The sequence below is a fragment of the Schistocerca cancellata genome, chromosome 6 (genome assembly GCF_023864275.1).
Source record: "Schistocerca cancellata isolate TAMUIC-IGC-003103 chromosome 6, iqSchCanc2.1, whole genome shotgun sequence".
In the NCBI taxonomy this organism is placed as follows: Eukaryota; Metazoa; Arthropoda; class Insecta; order Orthoptera; family Acrididae; genus Schistocerca; species Schistocerca cancellata.
Genome location: NC_064631.1, coordinates 199,773,789 through 199,794,061, shown reverse-complemented (window position 1 = coordinate 199,794,061; position 20,273 = coordinate 199,773,789). Strand labels below are relative to the sequence as shown.

Sequence of the window (20,273 nt, the reverse complement as noted above, 5' to 3'; positions counted from 1 at the left end):
CCGGTTTCAGCTTATCGCCATCTTAAGATCATTAAAATATTCTGATATAAATCATCGTCAAAGTAAACATTTTCACATGATCATTAAAATATTCTGATACAATTCATCATCAAAGTAAACATGTGCACATGTTTACTTTGACGATGACTTATATCAGAATATTTTAATGATCTGAAGAAGGCGATAAGCCAAAACCGGTTGTAAAGTGTAAACTATGTGATCAAGATAGACTTGCGAAAATAAAAGTGCTAAAAATGAAGTCTAGACCATAATGGGACAATAACTCGCAAATTACACCTTTCAGTATACTATAGAATCAGCAACAAGTTCTTTGCAGATATAAATGTGGTTGTGCATGGATTGTGGCAGAATCTTATATTCCTTTGTGACTGAGATGACAAAGCTCGATAACGCATTTAAGGTAATGGCAGAAGACGCATTTAAGGTAATGACAGAAGCTGATCAGACCTGTGTAGGCATCCGCTGGTGTCAGGTGGCCAGTGGTTGGTAGTCGATGGCCACTATATGGGGAGTATGGGGAGGAATGTCTCGAGCAGAAACTGTTCTGATCTCGTCCAGCCATGAGCTCTTTCAAGGAAATGTTTCTAGAAGGTTTTGCTATTGCTGGTGGTTTAGGAAGTGAAGTAGATTACTTTTGAGGTTCCATCAGACTGGTGCTTTTAACAGACAGACGCAAAGCGATTTAAAAAACAAACAAAAACTTGGACGCGTACTCGAGACTTTGCTTCCACACTGCGCTACATGGAACACTAAACCGCGATCAGTTACAGGACTATAAAAGCTCGAGCAAAGCCGACACTTGTTACAGGAACCTCCGCATTCTACAGTACTGCCAGATCATGCAAGTGGCCGAATTCTGAAGGGCAGCCAGTTTTATTGGCGCCTTAAGACGACGACTCGAACTTCAGCACTTACTAAAGAGTACACCTTTGCAGCAGAACTGCAAACGTACACGTTTGGAACTGCAGACTTGTTCACGTCGCACGATTACGCGATACACGAGAGAAACCAGTGCCACGAAAACTCCAATGGAAAGGTAAAGTCACGGTTCCATCACATTGAAAATTTGTTTTGAGATCAAGGTTTCTATTTATTAACAAATTGTCGTTTTCTTACGTAGCTATTACAGAATTATGTTACTGCTGCATTCAGTTATGGGCTCAACTGCTCGTTTCATATCGTGACACTTGGTTGCACAAGCATACTTTTACCTTAATACAGGTTTGTACAGCATTTTGCATGTGGTTGTAGTGGTCGCAACCATGAGTTGTTGGGTTCGACCCTGACGAGCAAGACAGGACGAAGGCAGTGACATACACTGATCCGCTAGAACATTATGACCACTGACCTACTGTCCATATAAACTCGTCCAGGCGATAGCAGCGTCACCTGGCGAGGAATGACTGCTAGTCAGACGCATGTATGGTACATGCAGTATCAGTGAGCATGCTGTCCATGTTTAGAACGGGGAATCTGGGTTAGACCCAGGGCAGATTGCGCTAGTCCGGAGGCTCGGCACGAGCATTTCGGAAACTGCACAACTTGTCGGGTGTTCGAGGAGTGCTGTGGTGAGTGTCTTCAACTAGTGACAAAACCAAGGTGAAACCACTTCCAGACGTAGGGTTGGGCAGCCAACTCCCATTACAGATTTCGGACGTCGCAGGCTGAGCAGACTGGTAAATCAGAACAGGCGGCATACTGTGGCGGAACTAACATCAGACATTAATGCTGGGCAGATAAAAGTGTGTCTGAATATACAGTGCACCAACCACTCCTAATGATGAGCCTCTGCAGCCGACGACCAATGCATGTGGCAATGTTAGCACGACGATGTCGACAACTACGACTGAAATGGGCACGTGACCATCGGCACTGGACGTTGGCGCAGTGGCAGAGCGTCGTATAGTCTGATGATACCTTCTCCATCGTGCCGATGGGAGGGCGCGAGTCTATCGTCTTCCAGGAGAACAGATCCTTGACACCTGTACTGCGGGACAGAGACAAGCTGGCTGCGGCTCCATTATGCTCTGGGGAACATTCCCGTGGGGACCCATGGGTCCAGTGTAGTTCGTGCAAGACACCATGGCTATCAATGAGCATCATACGCTGATTGCAGACCATGTGTGCCCCTTGATGACGATCATGCTTCCTGACGGCAGTGGCATTTCTAAACAAAATTGTTGTGACTGACAAATATCCACAAAGGTTCGTAATAACACACACACACTAGTAAGAGTCCAATTCAGAGACTAAGACATAATCTTTGGCGGTCGAAGTACTCGAGGTCGGCATCCGGAGTGAAGTGAACTTCGGGGTTGGTTCTAGCCCCTAAATAGTCTCCAGCCAGTCAGGTTCTGGCGTAGTGATACTTCCTGCAGGCCGTGGCTCGAGCTCCCCCTGCAGGAAGTAGTGCTCGGAATGTCTGTTTCCATTATCTTGTATGGAAATAGCCGGTGTTTACCATGGTGCTTTTGGTACGCCTTGGACATAGACAACCTCGTTCTCTGTGATGTAATATGGGTTGCCAGCCCTCAGGGGCTGTCTTGGCTCCGGTATAACAACAATAATGCGTCATGCCCCAATTTATATCATGCCACGGCGCGTCGCCACTGTTATGCGTGCCAAACGTGGAAATACCAGTTATCAGGTAAGTGGTCATAATGTTCTGGCTCATCAGTATATACTCCTGATTAATGAAAGAACTAGGCGGGAAGACCAGCAGGAATTTCAGAACATCTTAAGAATGAATGTGGCTTATTTTCACAAACTGTTGCCGATGATACAGGTAGCAATTCGCTCAAGCGACACACTAATGTGGGAAGCAATTCCACCTAGTCGGAAGCAAGAATTAAACCATTTGTTTATACATTTTTGTTATTGGACTCTGTTTGTCTGACTATTGCCGATTTCTCCTACCTAGTATGCTTAAATACAGCATGAGATGCGATGAAATCAAAGGTGAATTTTCGTCTCTTATTTTTCGCTATGTATACAAATCGAAAATGATACACATAAAGTTATACGCTTATTTACTCAGAAATAAACCACTGCCGAGGCAGCTTGCTATGAGCATCGTACAGAAACCATTCCTTGCTAAACGCCAGAATTAGATCGCAATAGCGTTGTTTGTTTCATTTCGTTTTTAGAATACGAAGGACTGAGAATAATTTTCGCAACAGCAAAAACATTAAAGTCTGAAAGAAAAAAGTATTGCCTTTATTGGACTGCCATATTAATAAAAATTTACTCACTGAAAAATGCGCAAAAGCTCCAATGTAAAATCCTGATTCAACTGCTTGCCACAGATGTCAACTAGGGACAGTCAAGATAATTCACCCCCCCCCCCTTTCTCATTTTTCCCTCGTACACTTTCCCCGTGTCTAGAGATGCCATTCTTCCAGATATATATGGAGGCCGTTACCGTTATGGACCTTCTTGCCCCGGCATGCCGACAAGATCCAATTCTGTCATAATTTTGCCAAATACCGTTACATACTTGGGTCAGGTACTGAAGTAACGCCATCTGTCAGCGCAACACGTAAATGCAGCCTCAGTTAGTTTATTTATGTCAACAAGTTTGTGTTGACAAGGTCGTGTCACACGTTTCGTATCCTGTATCAACGACCCAAGCAAATTCTTGATCTAGCGCCATTATTCGAGAAAGTACCAGACTTCTCCAGCAGTATGGGGCTAAAACTACTAAAGCAGCGCCACGCGGAAGAATCGGGCAGTTCCCATTTGAATAGTGATCTGATAACACGATTCTTTCTAAACGTAACACGAACAACGAGTGCTGGTTAGAAATGTTTACTACAAGTGGTCCATCGGTACCATCCGGCCGCCGTGTCATCCTCAGTGGAGGATGCGGAGGGACGTGTGGTCAGAACACCGCTCTCCCGGCCGTTTGATGGTTTTCATTGACCGGAGCTGCTACTATTTCGGTCGAGTAGCTCCTCAACTGGGATCATGAGGCTGAGCACACCCCAATAAACTTATCATAGCTTACGAAGTCCGCCCCGATAGCTGAGTGGTCAGCGTGAACGATTGCCGTCCTACGGGCGCCGGTTCGATTCCCGGCTGGGTCTGGGATTTTCTCCGCTCAGGGACTGGGTGTTGTGTTGTCTTCCTCATCATTTCATCCCCATCCGGCGTGCAGCTCGCCCAGTGTGGCGTCGAATGTAATAAGACCTGCACCAAGGCGGCCGGACCTGCCTCGTAAGGGGCCTCCCATGCAATGAGGACATACACTCATTTCCCTTTTTATAGCTTACGAAAATATCTAAGTATGGAAAGAGAAAGTGTCACTCTTCGGATGATTACACAAAAGAGTAGTCTGTTGTTAAGAAAGGACGAACGGATCAGGATGCATTTTGTGAGATTTGTAGCTGTTTCATCTCAATAACTCACGGAGGTAAGGCAGATGTGTGGCATAACGTATCGACGAAGGCTCATACAAATAGTTTCGTGATACCATCGACATCAAACCCTACTTCTACATTCAAGTTTAAAGAAGATACCCGGGAAGAATTGCCGCCAGCCGCGGTGGTCTAGCGGTTCAGGCGCTCAGTCCGGAACCGCGCGACTACTACGGTCGCAGGTTCGAATCCTGCCTCGGGCATGGATGTGTGTGATGTCCTTAGGTTAGTTAGGTTTAAGTAGTTCTAAGTTCTAGGGGACTGATGACCACAGATGTTAAGTCCCATAGTGCTCAGAGCCATTTGAACCATTTTGAAGAATTGCCCGTTGTTGCTGCAGAAGTAACAACAGCTTATAAAGTTGTCAGGCATCATCAGTTCTTCAGTTCACTTGACTGTTACCGTAAAACTGAATGCCGCAATGTATCCTGACTCCAAAGTCGCCACAGCCAGGACCAGAGCCACAGCGATTGTTAAAAATATTCTAGCACCACACTCCGTGTCAGTACGCATAAAACAATTGTAAGATGTTTCATTTTACGGCATAGGCATAGCCACTGACGCATCGATCCACAAGGCTGGAGAGATGTTTCCTTTAGTTGTTCAGTACTTTACTGCAACTGAAGGGATACAAAAGCAGCTGTTAAGTCTGATTCGCTGAATAACGAAACATCGGAGACAATTGCGAAGTTTTGTCTACACACTTTAAGACAACTGCAAATTCCAATAGATAAATTAATCGGTTTTTGTGGTGACAATACCAGTACAAACTTCGGACGGCTTCATCGACGCGGCCAACCAGATTAAAGAAGAACGAGGAAAAAATGTAGAAGGAATTGGATGTCCTGCCTATATGCTCCACAATACTATATCAAGCGCTGCTGGAGTCTTAACTGTCGACATTGAAATAATCGTCATGAAAATATTTAATTATTTTTCAATACACACGGTAAGATAGAGAATCTCAAAGAGACTTATATGTTGATATCAGTCATCAGACTCTTTTATATCATTCAAAAGCAAGATGGCTGTTGTTAATGCCCGCAGTTGAGACAATTCTTAAACTTTGGATTCCATTACAACAATTTTTTGACGTAGAAGACAGGCAACGTAAAATAATTTCAGATTTTTTCAGTTGTCCAATTACTGAAATTTATTTCATGTTTCTACTCTCAAACTTCGCTCTGTTTTGGAAACTGTGAAAAGCGTGGAGAAGAATAAACTCTAGAGAATTGAAGTAAGAAATGTATTAATCGACAGTCAAAGATGTGTGAATGAAAGGAAGACTTCCAATTTTTTTGGCATGCAAACGAAGATGAATCTGAACAAATTAAAAAATGAGAACCCTAACCAAGAAATAATGATTTCGAGAATTGAGGATGAGACAATGGCTTTCAATACCACAGCATTAGTTACTTACACAAATGAGCTCTTTCTTTTAACAAATATCAAGCATTTGATTGAATTACTGCATCTGAAACGCCAGATTGGGTGATGATTGAAAACACTATTATATACCTGACCACAAATGCTGGGAAGATTTCAGATGACAATCGTTTCCAGGAATATATATGTATCTGAAGAGATTTCTAGAAACTATGCGTGACTCGGTGGAATGGAAGCGTAAATACTCCGTGAGAGGAAGGTGGATTTACTTTCTTAAGGAAACCGAAAATCCTCAACGCAAATACCAGCTGCTAAAATTATGCGAGTATTTGCTTTCTACTTCCGCATACAACGCCACTACGGAAAGAGTTATTTTCGCTGATGTCGGTACAGTGGACTGATGAAGGAAATCACTGCAGCCAGGGAATCAGTCTTATAGTGCCATTTTAACAACAAGCTGACTTGCATGGAGTTTTATAATTGCGTAAAAGGGAAAAAAGCCCCGCTGAAAACGGGGAAATCTTCCGAAAAATATGGTTTATCCACTACTTCTGCCGCAACAAATTCCAAGTAATTGTGTTCTAAACAAAAAACAATAATGTTAAATAAATTTTTTACTTCATTTCTACACCCAATCTCAGAGTGTCCCAACAAAGTCGCTGCTAGACGTGGCAAACCTACTTGTGTTAGTTTTCGTTGCTAACTGTAATACGCACTGTATACAAAGTTCGCGCCCCGAGCGGCCACCACTAATTGTGACACGTCTCGCGGCCGGCCGGGGTGGCCGAGCGGTTCTAGGCGCTACAGTCTGGAACCTCGCTACCGCTACGGTCGCAGGTTCGAATCCTGCCTCGGGCATGGATGTGTGTGATGTGCTTAGGTTAGTTAGTTTTAAGTAATTCTAAGTTCTAGGGGACTGATGACCACAGCAGTTAAGTCCCATAGTGCTCAGAGCCATTTGAACCATTTTAGATTAGATTAGATTAGTGCTTGTTCCATAGATCATGAGTATGACACTTCGGAATGATGTGGAACGTTTCAGGTTAATAAAAGGTGTCTATACAAGATATTACATTATACAAAATATTACATAACACTCAATATTTCTAATTTTTTTTTTTGTTTTTTTTTTGTGGAAGTTGGTGTTGTTGCGTAGCAAAACAGCCACGCCACTTTGAGGTAGCCGAAAGGCACGCGTACACACACGCCGGCTGGCGTGAAGTCAGGAACAGGATACCTAATTAATGCTATAAGAAAAGTATGCAGCTCCTTGAATACTTAATTTTAATGCATCCTTGTGGTACATCGCTATTGACGATACAAATGAGTCTATCTCCAGATACGGTTAATTACAATCACTGTAAGGCTAATGGCGCCTTGCTAGGTCGTAGCCATGGACTTAGCTGAAGGCTATTCTAACTGTCTCTCGGCAAATGAGAGAAAGGCTTCGTCAGTGTAGTCGCTAGCAAAGTCGTCGTACAACTGGGACGAGTGCTAGTCCGTCTTTCTAGACCTGCCATGTGGTGGCGCTAGGTCTGCAAGTACTGACAGTGGCGACACGCGGGTCCGACGTGTACTAATGGACCGCGGCCGATTTAAAGCTACCACCTAGCAAGTGTGGTGTCTGGCGGTGACACCACAGTTGGGAAATTACCCACTTACTATATCCAAAAATTCATCTAATGAGTAGAAGGAGTTGCCATTAAGAAATTCTTTTAATTTCCTTTTAAATGCTATATGGCTATCTGTCAGAAATGCTATATGGCTATCTGTCAGACTTTTGATGCTATTAGGTAAGTAACCGATTTCTGATCGAAGTCGATATTTATTAATGGGGTCATTCCATTTACTGTGTGGAACTGTATATACTGTGTTTTGTCAAAGTTTAATGAGAGCCCATTTGCAGAGAACCACTTAATGATTTTCTGAAAAACATCGTTTACAATTTCACAAGTTAATTCTTGTCTGTCGGGTGTGATAGCTATACTTGTATCATCGGCAAAAAGTACCAGCTTTGCATCTTCGTGAATATAGAATGGAAAGTCTATATATTAAGAACAGCAGAGGACCCAAGACCAAACCTTGCGGCACCCCATTCTTGATTGTTCTCCAGTTTGAGAAATCACCAGTTTTTTGCATATTATGTGAACTGTTTATTTCAACTTTCTGCACTCTTCCAGTTAGGTACGATTTAAACTACCTGAGCAGTGTCCCATTCATACCACAGTACTTGAGCTTATCTATAAGTATTCCATGATTTACACAATCAAAAGCCTATGATAGATCACAAAAAATCTCAATGGGTGACTTCCGGTTACTCAGAGCATTTAATATTTCATTAGTGAAAATATATATAACATTTTCCGTTGAAAAACTTTTCTGGAAACCAAACTGAAATTTTGTTAAAACTTTATTTTTACAAAGGTGTGAAGCTACTCTACATTACTTTTTCAAGAATTTTGGATAAGGCAATCAGAAGAGAGACTGGGCGGTAGTTGTTGACATCAGACGTATCCCCTTTTTTATGCAGTGGTTTAACAATGGCGTACTTCAGTCTATCTGGGAAAATACCCTGCTTCAGAGAGCTATTACATATGTGGATAAGAATCCCACTTATTTCTTGGGAACAAGCTTTTATTATCCTGCTGGAAACGCCATCAATTCCATGTGAGTTTTTATTCTTTAGAGAGTTTATTATCTACCTAATTTCAGATGGAGAGGTGGGTGGAATTTCAATTGTATCAAATGGTGTGGGTAAGGCCTCTTCCATTAACTGCCTTGCTTCTTCTAATGAGCATTTAGATCCTATTTTCTCTACAACATTTAAAAAATGATTATTCAAAATGTTTTCGACTTCCGGCTTGTTGTTTATCAAGTTTCCATTCGCTTTGATGGTGATGCCGTCATCCTGTACTCTTGGTTGTCCTGTCTCCCTTGTAATAATATTCCAAATTGTTTTGATTTTGTTATAAGAGGTATTAATCTCAAACATGATGCACAAGCTTCTGGACTTTTTAATAACCTTTCTTAATGTAACACAGTAGTTTTTATAATATTTGGCTGTTTCTGGATCATTACACTTTCTTGTTGTTAGATACAGTTCTCTTTTGTGGTTACAAGATATTTTTATTCCTTTAGTAAACCAAGGTTTTTTGCATAGTTTCTTACAATTAGATTTAACTACTTTCTTGGGGAAACAGTTTTCAAATTCTGTTACAAGTGTACCATGAAATAAGTCATATTTTAAATTAGCATCGGGTTCCTTGTACACGTTGAACATGTCTCGTACAGAAACATTAAATGTTGTGGCGCCTCTGGCGCTCCTTTTAGCTTGCGTCGCCTGGGCCTCAAACCAGCCCTGATGTCAACAATAAAACAGCAAACAATGAACAATAACAAGCAGAAAGCGCACCCTGAAGACCCCGTTTAGCGTGTTCGTGCGTCACAGCGTTTGGCGGGCATGTGCGGTCCGATGTCTATCTGCTACTTCTCTCGAGATGTGTCCACGCGATGCCATTTTTCTGTTCAGCTTTGCGAATGCGTATAAACTTAATTTTCTGCAAATGGGGGCTGAGCGTTAAGCGCATTGCTTTCCGCCTTCGGTGGAAATCTTCGCGCTTTTTCGCAGACTAAGGCAACTGGGGCCTATATGTGTTTCATTGTGCAGTCTTTTGAGGTTATGCTGTGAAGCGATATATGTGTAATAATATCTGCTGACTACAAAGAAAAGACGCTGGAATTTGTAAATGATAAGAGACAACGAAAAATCGTGTGGAATGCCGCTTCCAAAGGTTATATGATTAAAAATTTGAGATGTGATGCCCCGATCATCAAGTATTAGATAAAGAGTCTCCAGTCATGTTACTATAAAGAATAAAATACCGTAAGCTTCGAAGTAGGAAAACAGAGAACAATAAGACAGAAATTCATTAAATCTGTATATAAAAACTGTGGACAAATGTTCTTGCTATGGCGAGTTAATAGCATAACAGCTGTGGGGCTTGGCATCTGAACAAAGGAAATGATGGGGTATGTGTAGCTTCTCAACTAACTAGCAAAATCGAAATGAAGGAAATTAAGGCTGCGAAAAATAGGAAATTGGAAAACACAACTTCCGGTTTGGCATGTATGAAATTTCGCAAGTTTGTCGAGCCCGAGAATGTTAATCTACACATAACCTTTCATGATTAAAATTGTGGAAACAGTTGTTTTTATACAATAAAATACAAATGGCAAATTGAATGTTAATTAACCTTCACATAACGACTAAGGACGTCCCTTTAAATGTTTCTCAGTTTCAGAAATAATTACTGAAATGCTTTGTTTTGAAATACGAAATAAAAAGTTCCCACTGGTATCTCGGTCGCCAATTACTAGTTAGTGCCGGACTCATCGATGCTATTTTCCCAGCAGCAAATTTAAAATCTCGCTGTGACCTCCCTCTGAAATTTTCAAACAAAATGTTGTCGTTACTTTGTATTCCTGGTGCCTCAGTTATTTAGATACTACCTATAGTCGTTTTTGCGTTTCCTTTTACTTGTATTTTCATCACAATAAACGCAGCACAAACTCCCGAGCAAAGAAGGCGATGCATAGCAGATTGCTTGCGCAATGAGGCAACGTTTGGACACGAGGAAGCCCATGCCTACCTACGTTCTTTCACAATCATTTGTGCATGCGTTTTTATTACCTTGTGTCTTCGATTGCGCACGAGTAAAGAGGCATCGTGTGGACACACCTTTAGTTCCACCACTTTCTAGCGCTACATGCCAGCTGCACTAGGCCTGCTTCGTTCATGACGGATTGTCTTGTAGTACCAGCCCGACTACACCTACTTTGTACTGTGTTCATCATAAGAATAGACCTGATGTAGACATTACACCATTTATTCTTCCTCATTAGCTGTAATCTCATTGGATCTCGTTTCATGTGGAGCCGCAGCCAAGCTGCCTCAATTACAAACAAGTAAGATGGCATGGATACATCTTCAACTTTTGTAGTCCTGTTTTCCTCAGTTGCGTGTAATATCACGGTATATTGATAATTTTTACTTATGGACCGTATGACAGCAACTGAATAAAACACAATTTTAGTGCCATACGCGTTTCGCCTTTATTTTCTGCAAGGCATAGTACTGTTTATAACCTATAGGAACAGTGACAAAAATGTAAATTAAATATTCCAGGCCACTGATGATGCCTTGCAGAAAATAAAGGCGAAACCCGTATGGCACTAAAATTGTGTTTTATTCAGTTGCTGTCAAACGGTCCATAAGTAAAAATTATCAATATACCGTGGCATGGATACTTTTAACACTGTGCGTTATGCGCACATCGACTGAGCGATAATACGTGACAAGAAGCTTTACCTGCGCATTTAACATGGACAGCACAGGCCAACCAGCTGGTCCTATTAACTTGCAATGATGCGAGGAGCTGCAGTTAAGACATAAAAAGGGACGGACGCAGAAACAATATAGCTTCGAACGTCATTTAATTTTTAACAGAATTCGACCAAACTCGCATGATCTCGTTCTTAACTAATATTCTATCGTAATTAAAAACAAGAGTGTTGAAAATTCTTGACTTAAACGCAGGGTAATTTTTCTGCCTGCGCTATGTGTGACTTAAACTCGCATCGCAGGGGTTTCATCATATAGTTAAATATGGAAGCTACTGAAGATACTATTTACAGTCATTCGTCTGGCAATCTCTGGACTCCTTCCATATTCGAAACCGAGAAATGCATACCAGTACTGGAAGTGTCATCTGACACGTTGATTACGAATCTATTAACAACAGAATCCAGGAAACCATCCAAGCGCCACATTTTCTCCTCTTCTTTTATAATGTGCCGTTCTGTATCCCGCCAGCGTTCGACAGTGACGTGCCACAAAGCTTCGTGCGTTAGATCCAGTACGTCTGGCAGCATAAATGTCTTGTTATTTCTCTCGACCGATCCCTTAACTTGGTTCCAGATCAGTTCAGACTGTAGTGGTACGGTGGAAATTGTAAAGATGCACCATTTTTTTGGTGTGTTCGATGCAGTGACGACTATTGTTTTGGATGTTTCTACGACGCTTATCACTGAGGCTCGTTAAGAGCGCGTCTATGGTATATGACAATGGACACAGTCCAAATAAAAAGTATTTGATTTTACAGTTATGTCTTAAAAATTTAATTTCTTATGTTTTCTTAATTTAAACAACCTTCATTAACAATCTTTTATAGATTATCGATTCATATTTGCAATGAAAACTAGAGTATTTTGTGCAAGATGTAACTAGAAACAAATACAACGTGCAATTTATTTTCATAATGAGTAGTGATAAGTTATGTGTTAATTAGGATATATTTGATGAGGTTTATGTCTAGAAGACGTAGGTATTCCAAACTGAACGAAAAAAAGAGGGAAGTGAGATTTGAATCAGCGATCCGTGGATGTTAAGTTACGATTCTGCAACGCTACCGATTAACTGCACTGTCCTTACTTTATATGTTAAAGCTCTCGGAAAACTTCAGAGGCAACTATTTCTATAAAATTGTGGAAACCATTGTGAACAATTTGTTTCTCACCACTTTTGAATGGTGTTCCACGCTCGTTTATCACTACGGTGCAGGAAGCAGCCTCAACCATTTTCATACTGCATATTAGACTTGGCCACTGTTTCTATGTTTCGATACAGTGTATCGATACCTGGAACTGTTTCAGTGTTTCGGAACGGCTATGGTTCACTGTTTCGAAACAGTGGTGTTTCATTCCGCCCTTGTCTCGGATCTCGAGCCAGACACAGAAACTGTATCGTTGTTTCAAAATAAGACTGTTTCAGTCCACCTGCGCCTGGAACGGACTAATTGTATCGAAACAGTGATGTTTCATTCCGCTCTGTGTCGGACGAGATTCGGGCTCGGCACAGGTACTGAAACACAACATACCACTTCATGAAACACTTTCAAGTGTGTCGAAATCTTTTGACAAGCAATAGCATGAAGCTCAAGATATCCAAAAATAAAGCTTCGTTTCTAGCTGACTGTCCTATTCCGAAATGGCGTAACATCTGCTTTATAAACACTAACAAAACAATAAAACAACGCATACTATTCGCATTCAAAATAATAAATATGTGAAAATCATTCAGTTAAATTACACTTTTTTTATAACATACGCTTCTCTGTTCATGTACAGTAATCATATTAAGAAACGCAAATAAGACTACAACATTTTAAATAAAAAAAGGCGTAGAGTGACAGTTATTAGACATGTATATAAATTTGATGTAGATATAATTGCAAGCAATCTGTTTGACATATCACTGATAGTGTAATGGTGAACGAGAAGCATCGTAAATTCATAGTAACGGTTCGAAACACCTTGAAACACAATTTTTTTCTGTTATATTTTGTTATTTATTCGAATTATTTGGCGTTATTTGTGAGTCTATAGTCACTGTGTCTATTATCCACAATGATTCCCTTTGTGTGCATGGAAATTAGCAGGATGGGTATATTAGCCATACTAATGGAATGTGGAAATCCCAGTAGCATATCTGTTCTTTCTGCAGTTTGCTCCCACCTCCAGTTCCGTTCGTGGTGGTTCTTCTGTCTTCAGCTAAGGCTTTCCTCAGCCAATTGAAAAGTATGAAAGTCACATGACACAAAAGCAGCGCATTTGCTGCAGGAAATACGAAACTGCCAAGACGCCTAAGTGGTAGTTTCATACTTTCTGCGATATGATTAGCGCTCTCGCACCTCATTTGTGTTTATGTGAACATACTTATACAGTAGACATTCAAGATGATAAAATGTGTAGGTTTATTAGATTACAAAACAAACTGTTTCACTGTTTCGAAACACCGTATCGAAACATTACATTGTACTGTTTCATTTGTTTCGAAACATTTACGTGTTTCAGTTTGCCCATCTCTACTGCATATTAACTGCGCGACAATCAGAGCACAACAGTACAAAGATACGACTGTACACGATTTTTGAAATATAAACTACATAGCTAAAGTATGATTAAGGAAAATGTTGATGGCTGTTAACACGTTAGAATAAAGTTTCATTTACACTAACATAATAAGAAGCTATCTAATACATCAGTAGGGCCTACTTCCAAGGAGCGTAACACCAGTCTACATGTACTACGGTTGCTAACCAATCATCGCGTTTGTGTTTGTTTCAGTTTCACGAGGTCACTAAGGCCGGTATTACACTATCATATTTCCTTGTCAAAGATTTGATCAAATATTCGTCAAATATATTTGACAAAGATCGTTGACGTAGCGCTAAAAAGGGGTATTACACTGTCATCATATATTTCGTCAAAGTTCAAGATGGCTGACAACAAGAACTTGTTATTAACCGCAGCAGTTGCATGTCCCACAATTGCACTGTGTACACATGTGGAAGAGAAATAGGGGAAAAAAGGAAACGTACCAGGGTGCAACCGTGGGTTTTAAGACGACACGATAAACCATTCAACAAAACTTCTTACGTGAGCTTATAGTGGAGGATGTCAAGTCTTACATCAATTACTCAAGAATGGATGAGCATACATTTCTGTATGTGCTCAGTGAAGTGTATCCTCTTTATCACACAGCACAATACTCACTTAAGAACTGCTATATCTGCAGAAGACAGGCTCACTGAACACACTCCGATTCCTTGTTACAGGAGAGAATTAGGTTAGGTTAGGTCCGGTCTCCATCTTCTTAATCTATTTTTGTATTCAGGGTGCCTCACGTTGTAAAGCGCCTCATCAGCTTCATACATCTCTATTAATTTTGTAGTTGTCGGTACACACCATCTGTATTTACCGGCAATGTTTATAAAAACACTACTGATGACAGAACGCTGCAACGATGCTAGCATTCCACGTGGTAACATGTCACATTGCAGTGAACAGAAGACAAGCGACTTCTTTGATCAAATCTACAACGAGGCCCTTCATTTGATAAAATATTTGACGATATTTGACAAAGTTCCCTATTACACCATAACATTTCTTTGCAAAGGTATTGGACAAAGAAATTTGATAGTGTAATACTGGCCTAAGCGGAGGGTGCTGGGCGTGGAAGCTTGTAATTGGCTGCTGAGACAAGCACCGCCTCCTTTACCCAGAGCAGCCAGATTATAGCGTATAAAAGCAACGAACACGTAATGGATTAATGCATCGCAGAATTGACTTGAAAGTTCATGGCTTGTCGCTAGAAGAAAGAGGTACAGTCTCTTCGCTCATTTTCGTAAATGATACTAACAATCACGACGCACACGAATTAACATTACATTCACAACGGCTACATACTATTACGACAGGCTATGTATGTAGCTACGGTTGGTAACGAACGTAAACATTCCGGAGCGGCACGAAGTCAGCCGATTTCCACCGATCACAAAGGGCCCAAATAAAAGTGAGCGAGCAGTATAACTGCGTTTCCATTAACCGCTAACTGCTGCAAATGTAGAGAGGGGTTGGGTGAAGGGGCTAATAGGCCGTCTCCGAGCAGGTAGCGATGCAACTTACTGCGGTTGCCAGCAGAACGACCGCGCTGAATCCCTGGACCATGTCTTCGCTAAGACTCCCACCGGTGCACTGCTGACAAAACTCGCCCCTCCGAGATAAACATTCTGCAACTATCTGCGTTCACTTGACCGCCCTGGATTGTCAGTATAGTCGTCACGGGTCAATTTCGGCGCTGGTTATCGGGTTCGAGCAGCTGTGACGGACACTCGATGTTCCTCCAAGAACAAGGGCACGTTATCTGGCCTCTGCCCCGAGCACGAACCCACCGATTTTCCCGGTTGTTGCTCAGCAACAAGCCGCGATGTTGTGTCGGCATCTACAACGCTCATAGTAGAAGTTCTTGCTCAATATTTAACTATGAGTGTTGTTATGTATCGTTCATCTAACATTTTCGAGGATTACTGAAGAATGGGATACAACCCGTCGGCTTGGACCAATGACGTCAGAAGTTACCACAAATTATGCATTGCACAGATTTAACGGCAAACACGAATGACGCCAGAAGTTAACACAGATTATGTATTGCACAGATTTAATGGCAAAGACGAATGTTCAGAAAAAAAGAATGTGTAACAGAGACAAAAAGTGGTAGACATTTCACATACATTCATATTTCGAAAATAATGTTAAGAATATCGTTTCTTTGAGTCTTAGTATCCTATTCTTCTGTTGACCTATACAGCTCAACTGAAGACTGAGATACTAGAGCCAAAAAAAAAAAAAAGAAAAAGAAAAAAAGGGACTGAAGTAACGTTAGCATTGTGTACCTCAGTTGACATAAATGAGCTGTATCCCAAACGTCAGCTTATCTTTACAGGTTAACTGCAGTACGGGATACAGATTTAACGTACGTCGACTTTTTCGTCTTCGCTAGCACTAGCTTCAGTTGACCTAGGGATACAAATTTTACAGGTGTTGCTTTTTTCGCCTCTGCTACTATTAGCATCCTGTTCTTGTGTTGATACTAATACTAGCGAAGGTGGAAAGGCCGACATACGTAAAATTTGTATCCCATTTTCAGTTGACCTATATGGGTCAACTGAAGAATATGATGCTAATACTAACGAAGACAAAAAAATCGACGCACGTAATATTGGCATTCTGTACCTCAGTTGAACTACGCGAAAGTGAAAGAAAGCGACATAAAATTTTTATCCCATACTTTAGTTAACCTATACAGGGCGTTACAAAAAGGTACGGCCAAACTTTCAGGAAACATTCCTCACACACAAAGAAAGAAAATATGTTATGTGGACATGTGTCCGGAAACGCTTACTTTCCATGTTAGAGCTCATTTTATTACTTCTCTTCAAATCACATTAATCATGGAATGGAAACACACAGCAACAGAACGTACCAGCGTGACTTCAAACATTTTGTTACAGGAAATGTTCAAAATGTCCTCCGTTAGCGAGGATACATGCATTCACCCTCCGTCGCATGGAATCCCTGATGCGCTGATCCAGCCGGCCGGAGTGGCCGAGCGGTTCTAGGCGCTACAGTCTGGAACCGCGTGACCGCTACGGTCGCAGGTTCGAATCCTGCCTCGGGCATGGATGTGTGTGATGTCCTTAGGTTAGTTAGATTTAAGTAGTTCTAAGTTCTAGGGGACTGATGACCTTAGAAGTTAAGTCCCATAGTGCTCAGAGACATTTTTTTGCGCTGATCCAGCCCTGGAGAATGGCGTATTGTATCACAGCCGTCCGCAATACGAGCACGAAGAGTCTCTACATTTGGTACCGTAGACAAGAGCTTTCAAATGCCCCCATAAATGAAAGTCAAGAGGGTTGAGGTCAGGAGAGCGTGGAGGCCATGGAATTGGTCCGCCTCTACCAATCCATCGATCACCGAATCTGTTGTTGAGAAGCGTACGAACACTTCGACTGAAATGTGCAGGAGCTCCATCGTGCATGAACCACATGTTGTGTCGTACTTGTAAAGGCACATGTTCTAGCAGCACAGGTAGAGTATCCCGTATTAAATCATGATAACGTCCTCCATTGAGCGTAGGTAGAAGAACATGGGGCCCAATTAAGGCATCACCAACAATGCCTGCCCAAACGTTCACAGAAAATCTGCGTTGATGATGTGATTGCACAATTGCGTGCGGATTCTCGTCAGCCCACACATGTTGTTTGTTAAAATTTACAATTTGATCACGTTGGAATGAAGCCTCATCCGTAAAGAGAACATTTGCACTGAAATGAGGATTGACACATTGTTGGATGAACCATTCGCAGAAGTGTACCCGTGGAGGCCAATCAGCTGCTGATAGTGCCTGCACACGCTGTACATGGTACGGGAACAACTGGTTCTCCCGTAGCACTCTCCATACAGTGACGTGGTCAACGTTACCTTGTACAGGAGCAACTTCTCTGACGCTGGCATTAGGGTTATCGTCAACTGCACGAAGAATTGCCTTGTCCATTGCAGGTGTCCTCGTCGTTCTAGGTCTTCCCCAGTCGCAAGTCATAGGCTGGATCGTTCCGTGCTCCCTAAGACGCCGAACAATTGCTTCGAACGTCTTCTTCTCGGGACACCTTCGTTCTGGAAATCTGTCTCGATACAAACGTACCGCGCCACGGCTATTGCCCCGTGCTAATCCATACATCAAATGGGCATCTGCCAACTCCGCATTTGTAAACATTGCACTGACTGCAAAACCACGTTCGTGATGAACACTAACCTATTGATGCTACGTACTGATGTGCTTGATGCTAGTACTGTAGAGCAATGAGTCGCATGTCAACACAAGCACCGAAGTCAACATTACCTTCCTTCATATGGGCCAACTGGCGGTGAATCGAGGAAGTACAGTACATACTGACGAAACTAAAACGAGCTCTAACATGGAAATTAAGCGTTTCCGGACACATGTCCACATAACATCTTTTCTTTATTTGTGTGTGAGGAATGTTTCCTGAAAGTTTGGCCGTACCTTTTTGTAACACCCTGTATAGGTCAACTGATCTATAAGATACAATTTTTTACTCGCCTTAGATACTAATGGCATCGGCTGAAAATTTTCACAGTAGTACTAGCGACGGCGAAGAAACATACATCAGTAAAATTTGTATCCCGTACTTAAGTTGACCTATGTAGTTCAACGGAAGAATAGGATACTAGAGTAGCTAGCGAAGGCTAAAAACGCGACATAGGGAAAATTTGTATACCGTTCTTCAGTGGACCTGTATAGGTGAACTGAGGAATAGAATACTAGTCCTAGCGAAAGCGGAAAATAGCGACATATGCAAGATTTGTGTCCCACACTAGGACATACCTACATAGGTCAGCTGAAGAACAGGGTACTACCTTCCAAGTTCAACTGAGGTACAGGATGCCAGTGTTACGTATATCGCCTTCTCGTCTTTGCTAGCACTAGTATTCTGCTCTTCAGTTGATCTATATACGTCGACTAAAGTAGGGGACACAAACTTTTCGCACGTCGGTCTTTTCGCCTTTGGTAATACTGGTATCGACTGGAAAATATTGTAGTAATAGTAGTGCTAGCGAAGGTGCAAAAAAGCGACACCTGTAAAATTTGTATTCCATACTACACTTGAAGAACCCTGCTTCAAATTTTCCGTATTCATAGGAATAGATAAATCCATACCTACAAACAAAAATTAAAATTAAAAATTACCCAGAAAGAAAAACAATTCTTCCAAAATATCTCAGACTCACTAAGAATGAAAATAAGTGCCAAATGAATTGGAAAGAACAAACGATTCAATACAAGCAAAAAAACTTGTACACACTGACTAGCCCTGCCTTTTAAAAACACATTCATTTATTTGAATTTACAATGATGACGCTTCACCACAGAAGATAACCAATTTATACCTACATCTCCAAAATAAGGACATCAATATCTATGAGTAAACTAACACATCATTGGTCAAAACTGATGGGAGTATTGGAGCAAGGCCAGTTCCTCGCCAAAATACTATTAGCCAAGATGGCGGGGAAGTGCCACGCCCCCCACCTGCCACACCCCTCTGCGACGCCTCCCCCCCCCCCCCTGGTGGGAAGTTCAAATTCCATCAGGACAATGGAACCTCTACTAACCTAAGAAAATGGCGGGAAAGAAAGATCACTTGGGTTACCTCCACTAACCTAAGTCATCCGACTGCCACCTCTTCCTAGGGATTGGGGAGAACAGGACTCAGCCTGCACTGGGCTGGTGGAGAGAGGATGGAGTGTACTTTATTTATTTTGGAACAATTTATTAAGCGATGGAGTGTACTTATTACACTGATACAAAACACATCATCTGACATGCTTGGGATCACATCACACAGCCTACAGACATGTGAACCACTAAAAGACTCTGCAAACATGCTTTCTAATCGCCAACTGTCGAAATCATGCACCAGTCTTTATTTAAACAATTTGAGCCACTACCACCATCCAGTGTGTTCGCGACGAGGTCCAGAGCCCAACTGACCTAGTACACAGTACCACCGCCAGAGAATGCTATCATCCCTCTCATCAGTTCAACCTCTTTTTCCCTCCTGTGATTCTAACAGGACACGTCTGACATGCCTAGCCTAAGAGTGTGCATAGTGGCAACACAGCACATAGCCAGCACGCACATATAGACGTCGCATCTCTATCTAAATAAGAGCCAAGTTGTCCTCTGGGCATGCACGTGTGTGTTCACCACTGCTCACGTCATCCCAATCCCTACCTGCACTTCAGCGAAGACCTATTTGCGGAGCCACTCACCCTCGCAGACGCTATAGAAAAACTGTTCCATTGCTCATGATATATGTGTGTGATGTGCATACTGACATCACAGATTATGCAACAGAAATCTGCTTGCGATTGTAACTGTACTCATGTGACATGTGTAGCCTGCGCGTACATAGTGACATTACAGCGTATAGCCCACATTGTATTTTATTCCACCGCTCGCAACATGTT

At 41.8% G+C, this 20,273-nt stretch overlaps 1 protein-coding gene across 1 annotated transcript in view; it reads right to left on the bottom strand.

Moving 5' to 3' along the window:
- Positions 1-15,477, bottom strand: part of LOC126190822 (venom dipeptidyl peptidase 4-like) — a 382,023-nt gene extending 366,546 nt beyond the window's left edge. The window contains exon 1 of the mRNA XM_049931391.1: positions 15,348-15,477. Within this exon, the coding sequence (XP_049787348.1) occupies positions 15,348-15,389 (42 nt within the window). The 5' untranslated portion in view covers positions 15,390-15,477. The remainder of the gene's footprint in view (positions 1-15,347) is intronic.
- Positions 15,478-20,273: the final 4,796 nt, after the last annotated feature.